The sequence below is a fragment of the Aureobasidium subglaciale genome (assembly GCF_000721755.1).
Source record: "Aureobasidium subglaciale EXF-2481 unplaced genomic scaffold scaffold_18, whole genome shotgun sequence".
Taxonomy (NCBI): domain Eukaryota; kingdom Fungi; phylum Ascomycota; class Dothideomycetes; order Dothideales; family Saccotheciaceae; genus Aureobasidium; species Aureobasidium subglaciale.
The window spans coordinates 217,897-234,115 of NW_013566977.1; the positions used below are offsets into that span (position 1 = coordinate 217,897).

The 16,219-nt window shown below is 51.6% G+C and overlaps 2 protein-coding genes across 2 annotated transcripts; one reads left to right on the plus strand and one right to left on the minus strand.

The window, feature by feature from the left end:
• The first annotated feature begins 132 nt into the window (after positions 1-132).
• Positions 133-13,089, plus strand: AUEXF2481DRAFT_90722 (uncharacterized protein). Its single transcript, XM_013486206.1, has 4 exons — positions 133-626; positions 680-12,140; positions 12,194-12,538; positions 12,603-13,089. Exons 1-4 carry the CDS (start codon positions 579-581, stop codon positions 12,695-12,697), a joined length of 11,949 nt encoding a protein of 3,982 aa, XP_013341660.1. The 5' UTR covers positions 133-578; the 3' UTR covers positions 12,698-13,089.
• A 2,092-nt stretch (positions 13,090-15,181) lies between these two features.
• Positions 15,182-16,063, minus strand: AUEXF2481DRAFT_31546 (uncharacterized protein; the record flags this gene model as incomplete). The annotated part of the gene is made up of 1 exon (XM_013486088.1): positions 15,182-16,063. One exon carries the CDS (start codon positions 16,061-16,063, stop codon positions 15,182-15,184), a length of 882 nt encoding a protein of 293 aa, XP_013341542.1.
• Between the last annotated feature and the right edge of the window lie 156 nt (positions 16,064-16,219).

Below are 16,219 nucleotides of genomic sequence, written 5' to 3' on the forward strand. Positions count from 1 at the left end.
TGGATCAATGGTGAGGGAGTCGTTCCTGCTCGATAGATGAAAAGTGACGTTTGGGGTGGTCAGTGCGCACAGAAGTTGACAGGCCGGGCAGCGGCCAAAGCAAACGTGATCGAAGCTCTGAGTGCCCGCGTGGTGACGAGAGTAGTTGATAGATGAAGCTGGAAGACTTTCCGCCTTGACATTCACATCTCGCGCAGTGCAACTCGCAACACGACTCGATCTTGACAGCGCTGCACCCGCTTCAGGACTTTTCCTCAGCTTCCGCGCCAACCAACCTTCACTTTCCAAACGCCAAACTCGCCGCGATTCGACATCGTGATCCTGGTCGACGCGCATATTTGACGAGCAAATTGTAGCCGTCGTAACGTCTCGTCTTCACCTTCGGCCATCTGCAGCTATCCGCACACCTTTTCGCACGCTATTCACGTCCCCACCCACACTCGGTCTCACACGTCCGCTTCTTCCAGTCCTTCGCCATCGCATCCACCGCCAACGAGCACGGGAGAAATCGCAGCCATACCTAGACTAAGCACGTAACCTGGAGAAGCGCAAGGCTTGCGCTTGTGTCTCGGCACACCATGGGGAGGATCAAGAAGACCGCCACCGAGCGTCATGAGGCGACTATCGTGCGTCGACTCTTTCTGTTTGTTCGCCGTGGAATTACTGACTTTTGCCGCAGTCTCCTTACATTACCGAATTCATCAAGACTCTGATCGAGCTACCTCTGCACAAGGTGCCCGAGCATATCGCTTCCTTCCCACACACCTGGCCGTTCCCTAGAGGCGACCTGTACCACTGGATTGCTCCATTGAACCGTTTCGACCGCATCCTTGATAGTTTCACATCTCTGTACGCTCTGGACAAGGGCCCACAGACTCAGCCATTTGAGCTCCGTCTGTTGCGGAAGGGTGATGCTGAGGATGGATCGGTGACCGATGTGTCGGTGCAAGAGCTCGAGGCACGCGGGTTTTCGGCCGACGGAGATCGCGAGCTCATAGAGAGCATTCTCAGCTTTACTCGTGTCCTACTCGAACGCTGTGGCAATCGCAGTCTGTATGCTAGCAGCGCACATCTCAACCACCTACTCAACACTGTCTCCCTCAGCCTGCTCAAGATCACTCTTCGTGTTAGTTTGCGTCTGGCCCAGCGTTATCACACTTCGCGCATGCGCGTTGCCTCGCCGCACTCTCTCAACGCCCTCTTGGCTGGTCACTACAGCATCAATCTGGATCGCATTCAGAAGCTTGCCAGCCCTTTCCCCAAGAAGCCCGTCGCCACCCCTATCTTTGGCCAGACCCCGTCCAAGAACAAGGAGAAGGAGGATGTCGTCAAGCCTGGAGTCAACACCTCTGACATTGAGGCGCTGGTCAAGGCCAAGGATATCCCTCTGGCATACAAGGAGGAACTCTCCAGCGTACACCTGACCTACTACGACAAGACAGATGCCTCTGTACCTGCATCATCTGTCGAGGCCCGCGCTCCCTACACACCCGGCTCGCCTATGCCTCCGGTCACACCTACCCCGGTTCGTCGTACTTCAAATCTGGGCCCTGGCTCGGCACGCGCTGAGCGTGTGTCAAGCAACACAGACACGCCTGAGACACCAGTACGCCCTCAACAGATCGAGTCTTCTTCAGCCGGACCCAAGGTCCTGGAGCTCTCTTCTGCCCAGCTCTCTGGTGCAGAGTCCTGGAAGGTCATCGAGGAGAACGTCACAAAGGTGCCTGAGGAAAACCAGTTCGACTTGCTCCAGAGAGTTCGCGTGGCTTCTGCTTTCCAGACATCGAAGGCGGCTGTTCATGACCTGGTTGCCGTCAGGATCTTGGCCATTTCCAACCTGGCCTATGTCTATGGCGAGACGACTTTCCAACAGCGTATTGGCCAGCCGGATTCCGAGGAACCCCGTCGCACTCAGCTGGCTCAGCAGCTTACCGACATGCTGCAGCCTCCTAACTCTGGTCAAGAGGAAGTTTCACATGAGATGACCGTCATCGTCATCCAGGCGCTTGAGGCTCTCGCTAAGTGCAAGTCCAAGGCAGCTGAGATCGCCACTGCTCTGAACATCACTGTCAGCCATGGTGTACTTTTCTATGTCCTCAGAAAGATTCTTGCTACTCTGGGAGACGAGACTGCCTCGTCTCAAGACCAGGAATGGTGCAAGGACGTTTTCGACCTGGTCATGACACTCACACCATCGGTACCGCACCCTCAACGTAACGCCGAAGTTCTTGTGTCAGCTGGATTCCCTGAGATTTTGGTCGACATCCTCAAGCTCCGTACAGAGCAAGCCGAGATATACTTCCCCATTGCTCTCGGGTTCTTCGACAGCTTCATCCACAACGGAGTACGAGACACATTCCAGGCAATTGTCAACGCGAAAGGCTTGGACGTGCTCGCTGATCTCACTGCTTATGAAGTCCAGCGCTCGCTCGAAGCTGCTCAAAAGCAACAGGGCCTGCCAAATGAGTACAAGACTAAGATCACCGACTTCCAGATCCCGTTCAACTCTCAACAGACTCTTCGCCAGCTTCTCAAATTCGTGGCTCACATGTACCATCACAACCTCGGCACAGATGATCGTCTGTTACGCAATTTCGTCGACTCGCCTCAACTTCTTGGAGCGCTCCGAAAAATTTTCGATAATGCTCCTATCTTCGGCTCCAATGTCTGGAGCGGTGCTATGAACATCCTCAGCAGTTTCATCCATAACGAGCCGACCAGTTACCAGGTGATTGCTGAAGCAGGACTGAGCAAGGGATTCCTGGAAGCTGTAACCCAGCAGCCGATCACCGTCTCTGACATTGTCGTCGAGAACGCCGATAAGGAAGACGAAGACATCACTGAGACTGAGGCTGCCGGGGAGGAAATTAGAGAGTCGACTATGGTAGATTCCACAGAAGACAACAGCAATTCCGCATCAACTTCCAAGGCAGCAGGCATCCTGCCCGTCGGAGAGACCATGCGTGAGATTCCTACCGCCTTCGGTGCTATCTGTCTCAATGAGAACGGTATGCGGATGTTCCAAGCATCCCAGGCTTTGGAGAAGTTTTTGGAGATTTTCGAGAGCCCTGAGCATATCAAGGCTATGGAGGAAGACTTCGAAGTTCCTCAGTACATCGGCACTGCTTTCGACGAGCTGGTCCGCCATCACCCACAACTCAAGGAGAGAACTTCTAATGCCGTTGTCACTATGGTCCGTAATGTCATGGTCATCTGTCAACGTCGTGCTGAACTCCAAGGCGTCGGTGCTAAGCTTTGGCTCCCAGGAGACAAGGGTTTGCAGGTAGCAGGCGGAAGAGATGCCCTGCGCGGCATGAGCTTCACCGAGGTCGAAACTGCCTTCGATGCTGATGATACTGACTTCCATGACCGCGTCCAACATGCTCCCGACAGCTCAAAGACCTCGGTTCAAGAATCCGAGCTGGAGAGTGATACTCTTACTAAGGGTCGCGGAGGTGGCTATTCTACCTCAGACTTCATCGCCATGGTTTGTAAATTCCTCAACGGCTTCTTGAGCAATCATAGCATGGCTGCGGCATTCTGCCAAGCGGCTGGTGCGGAAATCCTCCTCGATTTCGCCACCGCTGCTTGCAACCCATACAACTTTCACGAGACCTCTGCTCAGACGGAGCTCATCAGGGTTCTTCAACAGTTAGTTGAACACAAACCTCACCTGATCCTCCCTTCTCTTGCGAGACGTACACAATTTGCTTTCTTCCAGCTAAGACCATTGGCGGAACACCGTCCCGGCAAGACATACTTCGGCGACTTGACTGAATCGACAATTACAAGTTCAACATCGCAAAGAAACGCCATGGTCTCAAACGCAACCTACACAGCCAAGGCAATGGTTCAGGTACAGTTCCTCTGCCACGTCTTTTCCCAGGTGTTCTCCATGCACGTTTTCCATTCAAACCGTAACGTGCCGCACCACTTTTTCGGTCAAGTCAACCTGACAGACATCTACACCGACTTGATTGATGACTTGGGTCAGCTATATTCATCTTGTGTCTGGGAGGCTATCACCATGCGTAACAACATGCCCGAAGACTGGAGAAAGCAAATTCACATCTCTGGCATGAGTTTCGATCATAGTGAGGCCGATAATGTCATGGGGCTTTCTGCTTCTAGCAGCTCGCACTCCAATAAGCCCGACGCCGATGGCTCGTTGCAGCAGCACAATGACACTGAGGCGCAAAAGGTCGCAGCACGCAACTCGGCTCAGTTCAAGAATTGTCAAATTCTTGCATCTCTGTCGAACCAAGTGTCTACTAGTATTCTGTCGTTCTTCCAGGCTATGGGCAAGTCACTTCTCTGGAAACATTCCTCTAGAATCACCTTGAGCGATTACCAGAAGCAGAACGCAGGAGAGATGGCGGACCACTTGGCAAGTGCATTGATCGGCCATATTGCAACTTCCCGGCCATCGACCATGTCTGAAGTGGATCGTGTCGCTTATGACATCGTCGTTCTCACTTCCACATTGCAGACTTTGGTAGATGAGCGCAAGACTACCCGTACTGGGGGAACCCACCGCGAGGTCTTCACCTTGGTGCTACTCGCATTCTACCGCAAGGGCGGCTTCAAGGAGCTCGAAGTCCGTTTGCAACAATTTGGCAAGCTCGTCGAACAAAACAAGGCGGCTTCTCAGGAGACTTCCGCTACCGAACAGGTCACATCTTCCAAGCGCATTCATGCTCTGGCGCTCGCTGGCATCGATAAGATCCTTGAGTTCTACAACAAGATCACTCAGTCCAAGAATATTACGGACGCTCAACAGACTAGCGTAATGGCTGTCCGCGACAAGCAGAAAAGTGACTACTTTTCGGCTCAGCAATTCGTGGTCGAGATCCGCAACGCTGTCCTTCCTCAGATCAGCGAGATGTGGAAGTCATCTGTGATGGAAGCTCTACCTGCGCATAGTGTTAAATTCATCGTTGATCTTCTCAAGCTCATGCTTGAAGGTGAGGGTGAACGTGACGCCATCAAACGCAGTGAGAACCTCAAGCGTCGTGTTGCCGCCGAGCCTCGCAAGTGGGAAGTTCGTCATGCCACGAAGGATCTCCTTAAGGCGGAAGGTTTCGATGATGATCTCCTCTGCATTGAGGCACTATATCGTTGTAACAACGTCCTAACAGCAGCCAAGGAGTACTATGTTCTCCGAAGAGACAACCAGGGAAGCCACATACCTATATACCCACTGCCACCTTCCGAAGAAACTGAGCCACCGACCCAAGAACAGACTGGCGACACGACCAATCAGTCGACCGCATCTGGTGAACCTTCTGTAGAGATGCAGGATGCGGACGAAGCTGGATCGGGTACTCAAGACACCGACGGCGATCGGTCCGAAGCTGATCTGCTCTTAGGTACTGGCAACCGTCGTATGATGCTTCCTCAGGACATGCTTCGTGGCGGTATCGCGGAAGTCCTCTCTCACGCCCTCGGTGGCGGTGAGGAGTTGATGCGTGCACTACCGGTCCATAGAAGACCTTCGGAAGAAACCAACAGGCCCGCCGACGTTGTCACAGAGGAGAGCTTTGTCACCATCGAGGACCTTGACGACAAGCGCAAGAACATCAGAGTTGGCCTCATTGACAGATGTCTCGATGTTCTCAACACCCACACAGAGGTCACGTTCGAGCTTGCAGACCTCATCACCGCTGCTGTTGCCAAGCCCGGCCAAGACCAGTCATCAAAGGTGGAAATCGGCGAGACCTTGGTCAATTCTCTCATGTCTCTGAGACCGGAAGAAGGCACTCCACCTGAAGGTAAGAAGGTTGCATCGTATGCTCATCTGCTCGCGCTCGTCATCCAAGACCGCGAATTCTTCGACGCATCTCTTGAAACTTTGAAGGAGAACTTTGAACAATTCGGTGACTTCATCAAGATGTTCCAAGGACAGAAGTCAGAAGAGACTTCACCATGGGTAAGTAATGTGCTTCTCATCATTGAGCGAGTTCTGGCCGAGGACGAGAAACCTCAACAGATCCACTGGACAGCGCCTTCATACGATGCTCCTCCTCTAGAGCAAGACGTCATCGAGCTCCAGCCCCCGATTGTACCTGATGAGGACAAGATCAGAGTCTTCGATGCCCTCGTTGAAATTCTGCCTAGGATTGGCAAGGACGAGTCTCTTGCGCTTTCAGTCACTCGTGCGCTCGTAATCCTGACACGCCGTCGTGCCCTCGCAAAGAAGCTGGGCGAGAAGCTGTCGATCTCAAGACTGTTCGTCATGATGAAGCAGCTCTCAGGTCTTGCAGGTGAACGTCTCCAGAGCACTTTTCTTATCCTCCTCCGTCACATCATCGAAGACGAGGAGACTATCCGTGAAATCATGCGCACTGAAATTCAGGCGACATTCGAGAGTAAAGGCATAACTAGAAGCTTCGACACAACTCACTACACAAGAACGCTATTCCATCTAGCGCTGCGTAGTCCCGAGATATTTGTTGAAGTCACCAATGAAAAGGTGCAAATCACCAAGTACGACCAGAACCGACCTGGCGGTGCTCAGTCACTTGCCTTGAAGAAGGTCGAGCAGGCTGAGGAGACCAAGAAGTCAGAGCAGTCTGGAGAGGGCGAACCCAGCGTCGTACCTGAACGTCCCACCATTGAGCGAACCAAGACTGGTGATCTCAAACCTCCATCGGTTGACAATCCTGACGGTGTCGTCCAGTTCTTGCTAAAGGAACTCTCATCGCTCAAGGTTGTCGAAGATAACGAGGTTCAAGCTCCCAAGCCTGTTTCTACAGAAACTGCTGCTACTACCACGCCATCGGATGTTGAGATGTCTGACTCTACCCCCACTCCTGTGGCTGAACAAGTATCCGCTTCAGCAGTTGATGCTGAGTCGAAGCAGTCTGACAACAAGCCTGTGTTCAAGGCTGATCAGCATCCGATCTTCGCCTATCGTTGCTTCATCCTTCACTGCTTGGTCGAGCTTCTCGGCTCCTATAATAGGACCAAGATTGAGTTTATCAATTTCTCGCGCAAGGCTGAGTACCAGGCATCCACACCCTCCAAGCCTCGCTCTGGGTTATTGAACTACTTCCTCACCAGTCTGATTCCGATCGCATCTTTGAGCCATCCCGAGGACATAGCATCCAAGAAGCAGGCTGCTACAAACAATTGGGCTATCAACACGATCGTGTCACTCTGCTCTAAGACTAGTGAACGTGTCATCGGACTGAAGCTTTCCACCAGCGACGAAGAATCTGACCTTGCTTACGTTCGTAAGTTCGTTCTTGAGCACGCTCTCAAGGCATACAAGGATGCCATGGCATCCTCCGAGCCTCTCGATCAAAAGTATGCACGCCTGCTCAGCTTGAGCAATCTCTTTTATCGCATGTTGACCGGCAAACAACAACCCGGCATCAATCACTTCATGGTCGACATGAACAGTGTCTCTCAGAAGCAACTTGGTCGTTTCATGTACGAGAAGAACTTCATCACTGCTCTGACATCCTCCATTGCCGAGCTCGATCTCAACTTCCCTGGTGCCAAGCGTGCCGTCAAGTACATCCTGCGTCCTCTCAAGCTGTTGACCGATATTGGTGTCACTTTGAGCATCTCTGGTGACGTCTCTGCGCCTGGCACTACTGACGACGACGAGATCTCTTCTGCCACCTCCGTCTCTGATGACGAGAACGAGCGCGAGGAGACTCCGGACTTGTTCCGCAACTCTACCCTCGGCATGTTTGAAGCTGCCAACAGTGAGGATGATGAGGACGAGTCTGGCTCGGACGAAGCCGAAGAGTATTACGAAGGCGACGAGTACGACGAAGAGATGGACTATGATGAGTATGAAGAAGGCGGTCCTGGATTGCACGAAGGAGACGTTATCAGTGATGAAGACGACGATATCGATGGCATGGGTCCCATCGAAGGTCTTCCCGGCGACATTGACGTCGGAGTCGACATGGACGAAGATGAAAGCGGTGATGACGATGACGACTCTGACATGGACGACGCCGACTCCGATGAAGGTGACAGTATCGAAATCATCGACGAGATCACTGGCGACGATGAGAATGCTAGTATGGAAGAAGATGACGACGAGGACGATGAAGACGATGAGGATGATGGAGAGGAAGATTGGGACGACGATGATGATGACGAAGATGGTGACGCATACCATCACGGCGCTCTTCCCATGGATGCCCTTATCCCAGCTCATGGTGGTCCATTTGGTGGTGCCATTCCCGTCCTTGATGAAGACCGCTCAGACCTCATGGACCCGAATGACGGCGACGACCCTATGTTGACGCTTGACATGGGTGGCCCAGAGCAATACTTCGAGGATGAGATGGCCGAAGATGATGAAGACAATGAAGAAGATGACGATGAAGAAGTCCTCGGCTACGAACCCGAACATGACGACCCTGAGAACGACGAGATGGAATGGGGCTGGGAAACAGCTGCCATGCCCTCGGCTCATGGTTGGCGACGTCCTGGTGCTCCCTTCTACACAATGGAAGACCCTCCACTTGGACTTCCTCGCTCTCACCGTGGAGGCGCTGTTGGTCGTGGTGACGAAGATGGCACCAACCCTCTTCTCCAACGCTCAGGCCGCGACGCTACTGCCGGTGGTCTACCTCGTCATGGCGACATGCACGACTGGCTCCACCAAGGACATCGTCCTAGACTTGGCGGCCAAGACGGACTCTCGTTTGTAAGCGACCTCATTCAGATGGTTGGCCCATCCGGAGCTCGCATCAGTGTAGTTGATGGTTCCGGTGCTTTGGGTTTCCCTCCCGCTGCTCTGGCTGGTGGTATGCCACCTGCCGTCTTCCACATTGCTGGTGGATCTCCCGGACGCTTTGGTCTACCCGACATCCGTGCCATTCAACGTATCACCAGAGGACTTACTGGTCGCGAAGGACCCTCAAGTGGCAGAGTTTCTTCCAGCGACCCTATCGCAGCCGTCGCCTTCACTCCTACACCTACCACCATACGCTGGCAGGAGGAGGCCCGCCTGTTGTTCGGCCATCTTTACCTCGAAACAGCCATGAAGGTTGTTGAATCCTTATTGCGTCTGCTTGTGCCTCCTGCCATGGAAGCCAAGCGTCAAAAGGACAAGGCTGATGCCGAACGTAAGGTCGCCGAAGAGAAGGCTCGCGAAGAGCAACGTCTGAAGGAAGAGGCAGAGCGTGTCGAGCGTGAGGCTCGCGAACAACGCGAACAGGAAGAGCGTGCAGCCAAGGAAGCCGAACAGGCTGAAGCTCTTGCTCGCGAGAGAGCTGAGCGTGGAGAGCCTACAGAAGCCACTGAGAGCATGGAAGGTGTTGAGCAGTCCGAAGCTGAACCCTCGGCTGATGCTGCACCTCGAGTTGTCACCAACATCCGTGGCAGAGAGGTGGATATCACTCATCTCGGCATCGATCTGGAGTACCTGGACGCACTTCCTGAGGACATGCGTGAGGAAGTCATCATGCAGCAGTTCCAAGAACAACGCCAACAAGAGCGCACCCAAGAAGCTACCCCTGGACAAGGCGGCGGTAGATCTAGTGAGATCAACCGCGAGTTCCTTGACGCTTTGCCTCCGGATATTCAGGCTGAGCTGCTTGCTTCCGAGGCCGCAGACCGCCGTCGCCGTGAACGCGAGGAGCAACGTCGCAGAGCAACTGCCAACGGTAATGCTCCAGTCCCCCAAGCCGGTGATATGGACATGGCCGACTTTTTCGCCACCTTGAACCCGGCCCTTCGCCAACAAGTTCTTTTGGATGCTGACGCTGGTACGCTTGCTGGCTTCCCTGCTGAATTCCAAGCTGAAGCTCGTACTCTCCTAGGCAATATCCAGCGCCATCGTGGCGGACGTGAGAGACGTGAGAGCGATCGCCCACAGGATGAACCCGAAGCTCCCGAACCTGAAGAGCAGCGCGTTCGCAGACCTGTCATACAAATGCTCGATAAATCTGGTGTGGCCACCCTCCTGAGATTGATGTTCGTCGCCATGCAGGACAGCGCACGTACCACAATGCAGGCAATCTTGTCAGACATCTGCAAGAACACCCAAAACCGCGCCGAGGTTATCAGCATTCTCCTCTCTATTCTTCAAGACGGAAGCTCCGATGCTAACGCTTTGGAGAAGAGCTTTGCACACCTCACTCTCCGTGCTAAGCAGATGTCTGGACAAAAGACACCACAGCCTCTCAAGCGTAGTTTGACTGGCTCTCAATTCTCAGCACCCAACACGGACGTATCACCTCTTATGATCGTTCAGCAATGTCTTTCTACTCTTACCCATTTGGCCAACGAGAACCCTCGTGTCAGCTCTTTCTTCCTTTCTGAGCACGAAACCAGCATCAGCCAGAGAGCTAAGTCTTTGAAGAAGGGTAAGGGCAAGGAGAGCAAGGCTGCTAAATACCCTCTCAACGCGTTGCTCACTCTCCTTGACCGCAAGTCGATCATCGAAAACTCTGCTGTTATGGAGGCATTGGCTTCTTTGTTGATTCGCGTCACCGAACCTCTGAAGATCCTTCTCAGAAAGGCAAAGGACGCCGAGAAGGAGAAGGGAAGAACCGCTGAAATCGCTATCGCTGCGTCGGCTGATGTTCCTATGGTCGAAGGCGAAGCTTCAGCAACAGCCGCAACCGATGCTCCCGTTGAAGCTGACAAGCCGCAAGAGCCTGTCGCAAAGACAGAAGAGAAGAAGAAGCACAGAGATCTGACCCCTCCAGAGGTGCCCGAAGAGAATCTCCGCTTAGTTGTCAACATCATTGCAGCACGGGAGTGTAATGGAAAGACCTTCCAGAGCACTCTTGACATCATCAACCACCTGTCAGCCATTCCTGGTGCCAAGGACATCTTCGGCAAGGAGCTTGTACAACGTGCTCAGGATCTGGGCGATGCTGTCCTTGTTGATTTGCAAAAGTTGGCACCTCAGATTCAGAATGCAAAGACCAGTACCGACATTCAAGGCATCGCTCTTGCCAACTTCTCGCCGGCAAGCTCTCACCAGAGCAAGCTGTTGCGTGTCTTGCTCGCGCTTGACTATCTCTTTGATCCCAAGCGTCCCCATGACAGACAAGCCTCTACCTCAGCCGAAGCTACACCCTCAAAGGCCCGCCAGGATCTGCTGTCGACGCTCTATGAGACTTCGACGTTTGCTAAGCTCTGGTCGAACTTGAGCGATTGTCTCACTGCTATTCGTGAGCGTGGAAGCATGAACAACGTGGCTACCATCCTTCAGCCATTGATCGAATCATTCATGGTTGTCTGCAAGAACACTACCTCCAAGGAGGCCAATCTTGCTGCCTCCCAAGAGTTGACTACCAGTGCACCTCAGCCGGACTCTCGCATCGAGAAGCTCTTCTTCTCATTCACTGAGGATCACCGCAAGATTCTGAACGACCTTGTTCGCAACAACCCCAAGCTCCTCAATGGTACATTCGATGTGCTGGCCAAGAATTCGAAGGTGCTGGAGTTTGATAACAAGCGCAACTACTTTACTCGCAGAATGCACACTCGTAACGCCGAGGACCGTATTGCTCACCCTTCAGTCCAGCTCAACATCCGTCGCGACCAGATCTTTATGGACTCTTTCAAGAATCTCTACTACAAGTCACCCAACGAGATCAAGTATGGCAAGCTCAACATCCGCTTCCATGGCGAAGAAGGTGTCGATGCTGGCGGTGTGACAAGAGAATGGTTCGCTGCTCTTTCCAGACAGATGTTCAACCCTGACTACGCTCTCTTCAATCCTGTCGCTTCCGACAGAACAACTTTCCACCCCAACCCCATGAGCGACATCAATCCTGAGCATCTTACTTTCTTCAAGTTTGTTGGTCGCATCATCGGAAAGGCTCTTTACGAGGGCCGCGTCTTGGACTGCCATTTCAGCAGAGCCGTATACAGACGTATTCTCGGCAAGCCAGTCTCGCTCAAGGACATGGAGACTCTCGATCTTGACTACTACAAGTCTCTCTGCTGGATCCTCGAGAACGACATTACTGATGTTACTTTTGAGACTTTCTCGGTTGAAGTTGACAGATTCGGAGAGACTGAGACAGTTGATTTGATTGAGAATGGTCGTGACATTCCTGTCACCGAGGAGAACAAGCAGGAATATGTCCGCTTGGTTGTTGACCATCGTCTGATAAAATCAGTCGAAGAGCAACTCGAGCACTTCTTGAAGGGTAAGTCATTGCAAGTCCCTACTTGTGATCAACATACTAACATATCCTCACAGGCTTCCACGAAATCATCCCTGCCGAACTCGTCGCAATCTTCAACGAGCAAGAACTCGAACTCCTCATCTCGGGTCTTCCGGACATTGACGTCGACGACTGGAAGGGCAACACTGAATATCACAACTACCAGCAAACTTCTCCCCAAATCCAATGGTTCTGGCGCGCCGTCCGCAGCTTCGACAAGGAAGAAAAAGCCAAGCTTTTGCAATTCGTCACCGGTACTTCCAAGGTTCCTCTCAACGGCTTCAAGGAGCTTGAGGGTATGAATGGATTTACGAAGTTCAACATTCATCGTGATTATGGTAGCAAGGACCGTTTACCCAGCAGTCATACTTGCTTTAATCGTAAGTTCTTGAGCCCTCCGCCTGTGATTTTGAGATGATAGAGATGCTAACTTTGTACTTATAGAAATCGACCTTCCTGAATACGAGACTTATGAGCAGTTGAGACATCAAATGTACACTGCCATGACTCAGGGAAGTGAATACTTTGGTTTCGCCTGAGCGACTGCTCCTCGCATCCTCGGATCCGTCACACTCAATCAAAACACACAAAACACAATAACTACAAGTTTTCCATCCTCTTACGCACGCATTTCCAGGCGTTTTGTTTTTCGACTTCTCTTCTTCTCGGAGCAACGCAAAGGGAGGGGTTTTTGCTTTTCTTTGCTCCTTTTTGGGTGGACGAAAGCTATTTTCTGCTCTGCTCGACTTTTCTTGCTCTACGGGAAGCTGATTGCCTGGGCGAAAGCTGGTGAAGGAGAGAATATCAGGCAGGACGTGCAGGTCTTGACTTGAGGCCTTTTTTTCCTTCTTGCCGAACGTCGAGGGGGGTATTCTTGGTTTGCTCGAGGAAGAAACCGATAGTGGCAGTTGCTTTTGATGGCCTTTTCCTGACCTTGAGCAATGCGATTTTTCTACACATTATACTTTCTTCTTATCATTGGATGTTGTGATTGTGTTGTGTGCTGTGATGTAAAACTTCGGATGCGAAGCACATGTCGTACGTGAAGTATCCTCCCGCGTGTGCGAAATCACTTGCGCTTGTAACTAATTATCTTGATGCAAGATATTTTCTCTCAACTTGCAGCAATTTGTTTTTGTAATACTTTGTTTCATTAACTTCCATTAGGTTGTTTGTTGATGGCAGATGTGACTGTCCTTCCAGACAGCTCGTTGCTGCCCTGCTTTGTTCATTAAGAAGTGTAAGTCAATTGTGTTCTGCCCGTGGATGATCCTTTGTACGATAAATCATGCAGAGACAACTGTGGCATGTTGTAACCCTCCCATCTACTTTTGATTATTTCCTTTGCATCATAGAAGCATAAGTATCAGTCCTAATACCACCTAATCCTACATTGACAACCAATATCAACAGGATTGATACATTTTGGCAAGTAGCCAGGGTCACCAGCCCAGCCACTTTCCTTAATTATCTACAGTTCACCATACAATACCGGACCGAGACCCCTTCTCAAGCCCAGAACACTCCAGGTACAAACCTCCCACATGTCTCAGAGATCTCGGATCCTTTCACAACGCCTTCTTCTTCTTTCTTAACGTCGTCCGTGTCTATTGTCGCACTTTCTATCTCGGTATACGGACAAAACGCTAAAACGTGCGTATTCAAGCTATTCCGGTCAGGATCGGCCGAGTATACTTTCCGTAATGATGTCAAAAGATAAAAGGGAGAGAAGACTGAAAGGAATGCGAAACCGAGGCAAAGAAATACTATCGGATGTTTTGGTGATAAGGAATCGTGGCTGGTCGAATCGATAGTTCTTTTGTGCATGAGCCGGTCCAGTGGAATTGGAGGGAAGGAATGATGCCGAGTCGTGGAATTGAGGGAGGTGAAAGGAAGGTAGAGGGAGACTCGAGATTTGAGAATTTGGGGTGGCTTCCAGCGGCTTCCAGTGGCTTTTGAGGGGTGAAACTATGTTCGTTTTGTTACTCTGCTTGCTGTGTTGTTTGGTCATGCTTTTGGTCTTTGGGAGAAGTTGTCGGAGGTGTTGCCGCTGTGGTATCGCGTCTTACCACATCACCATCTAAGCACACTCATCACGTCAGAGCATCGCCTTCAAGATGTGACGAAGAAGAACAAGACGTGATAAGCAAAAGTCGTGATGCACTCTTTGCGCCAATCAAACATACTGACTCTTTTGCAACCCGCCTTCCCCTGTCGATTCACGCATCCTCTTCCCATGTGCTGACTTCATGGTTACAGATACGAGATATACGCTCCCGCCCTCCCCCGCTTCTTCTTTCCTCTTTTCAACCTCCACAAAACCACCATTTATAGCGTCATTGGCATGTCGCTCGGAACCTCCGAAGTCACAAGTGCAAGTACTCAAGCCGCGCTTCGCTATACTGGTAAGCAAAGTGCATGTATTCCGCGACACGAAAGCAGGCATATAGATGGCAGAAAATACATCTCTACCTTTGTCAAGTATTTCCCTCTCGTATCTATCAGTGGGACTGTAGTTATCACACTGCATGCGACAGGGATAGAGAGGTCTAGATCGCAAAGAGGCTCTTTGGATCGGAGGCTCTCTATGATTGTAAGAGCTGAGACATACAGCCTCGAACACGGTCGGATTCTCAACAATACGAAGATCAAGACAAATGGCTGCTTTCCTTTCAAAGGGTAAATTTGCGATATTCTCGCACACTGTCTACTACGACAGAAGCTATTTCGAATGTAAGAAACAGAAAGGAAATAAAGTGGTTAAGTATGGTAAGAGCGAAAAAAAGAGACGAGCAAGCTGAAGTGGGGTATCGATGCTCGTGGACAGATAGAAGAGAAGAAAAAGAGGATGAGAAGTGAAGACGAAGAAGACAAAAAACGCCATATAAATTTCTCGTGAACAGATAAGAGAAAAAGCCTTGACCCCATCGCTGATGCAAATCATTTTCGTGTCTAGGTCGTGATGATTGTTTTGAGAGCCCCATCCTTCCATGTTAGTGCGGAAAGGACGATGATGACAGAGGTCACAATTGAGTGCTGTCGTCGATGGGACTTGATGAGGGAGGCGGTGTTATTGTGTCGATGGGACCTAACGTCCATACCCACTCTCGAGGCTTCTTACTCCTCCTTGTGATTGGTGTTGATGGGCAGATATCACTATCCGAGTCGTCTTCCGAGGAAGAGTCGCGTTTGTCGCCGCATGTGGGTGTTCTGATTGGCAGGATTGCTGCTCTTTTGTGTTTTTGCTGTTGTTGGACATAGTGTCCATGTCCCGAGGGCAGGGGCTCGAGGGATGTGGTAGAGGCTGAAGCGGGCTCGATGTCGGAGTGTGCCAGAGTGTAGACATTATTGTGGACGTCTTCTGTCAGAGGTGCTCGGAAAGACACCTTCTTGGGTGACGGAAACATGGGCCGTGTACTTGAGAAGGACTTGCGACGGCGCATACAGCCATGAGGCCCGTTTGTGAGGATGGAGCGGTGGTTGAATGGTAGACGGTATGGAACAGGCTTGTCAAAGGAGTCGATTGTGGACAAGGAAGAGATGGAAGAGTCGGTCGAGGCCGAGGTGGCAGATGTGGCAGACATGCAGCTGTCGGCAGAAGAAGATCGAGAAGGTTGTTGATGAGTAGGTGCCACCGACGTGTCCAGACACAGTCGAGAGTTTTGTCGTACATGATCATGAGGTGTCAAGGCTTCAGGACTTGTCACATGTTGCGATCCGTAGGCATTGCTGAAGGTGTTCCTCGCAGTAGGCGAAGCTATTGAAGGTGTGTCGAGTCTGAGTCCAGTAGTGCTCTTGCCAAAGGTCGAAGGGAGAGAAGCAGTGTTGAGGGAAAGTTTGGGTCGTCTAGTAGGAGCAGTCGGACGAGTGACGGGAGTATGCGAAGGGAGTATAGCAAGCGACATGTTATCCACGGGCATGAGTGCCAGCATCACGCGGGTGTGTCGACAATAATATACTCAAAAGGGAATCTCGTAGAAAAGGTGTTGGTCGATCTAGCCGCTCATCGCCACAGAGGCTGTCGTACACATCCAACCAAGTCAGCAGATCCAGAGAGGGGC

Excerpts from the sequence above, each read along its gene's own strand:
- AUEXF2481DRAFT_90722 (XM_013486206.1), top strand. The coding sequence starts at position 579 with ATGGGGAGGATCAAGAAGACCGCCACCGAGCGTCATGAGGCGACTATC. Across the intron at positions 627-679 it reads AGCGTCATGAGGCGACTATC|TCTCCTTACATTACCGAATT; the intron begins GTGCGTCGACTC and ends CTTTTGCCGCAG. Across the intron at positions 12,141-12,193 it reads ACTCGAGCACTTCTTGAAGG|GCTTCCACGAAATCATCCCT; the intron begins GTAAGTCATTGC and ends ATATCCTCACAG.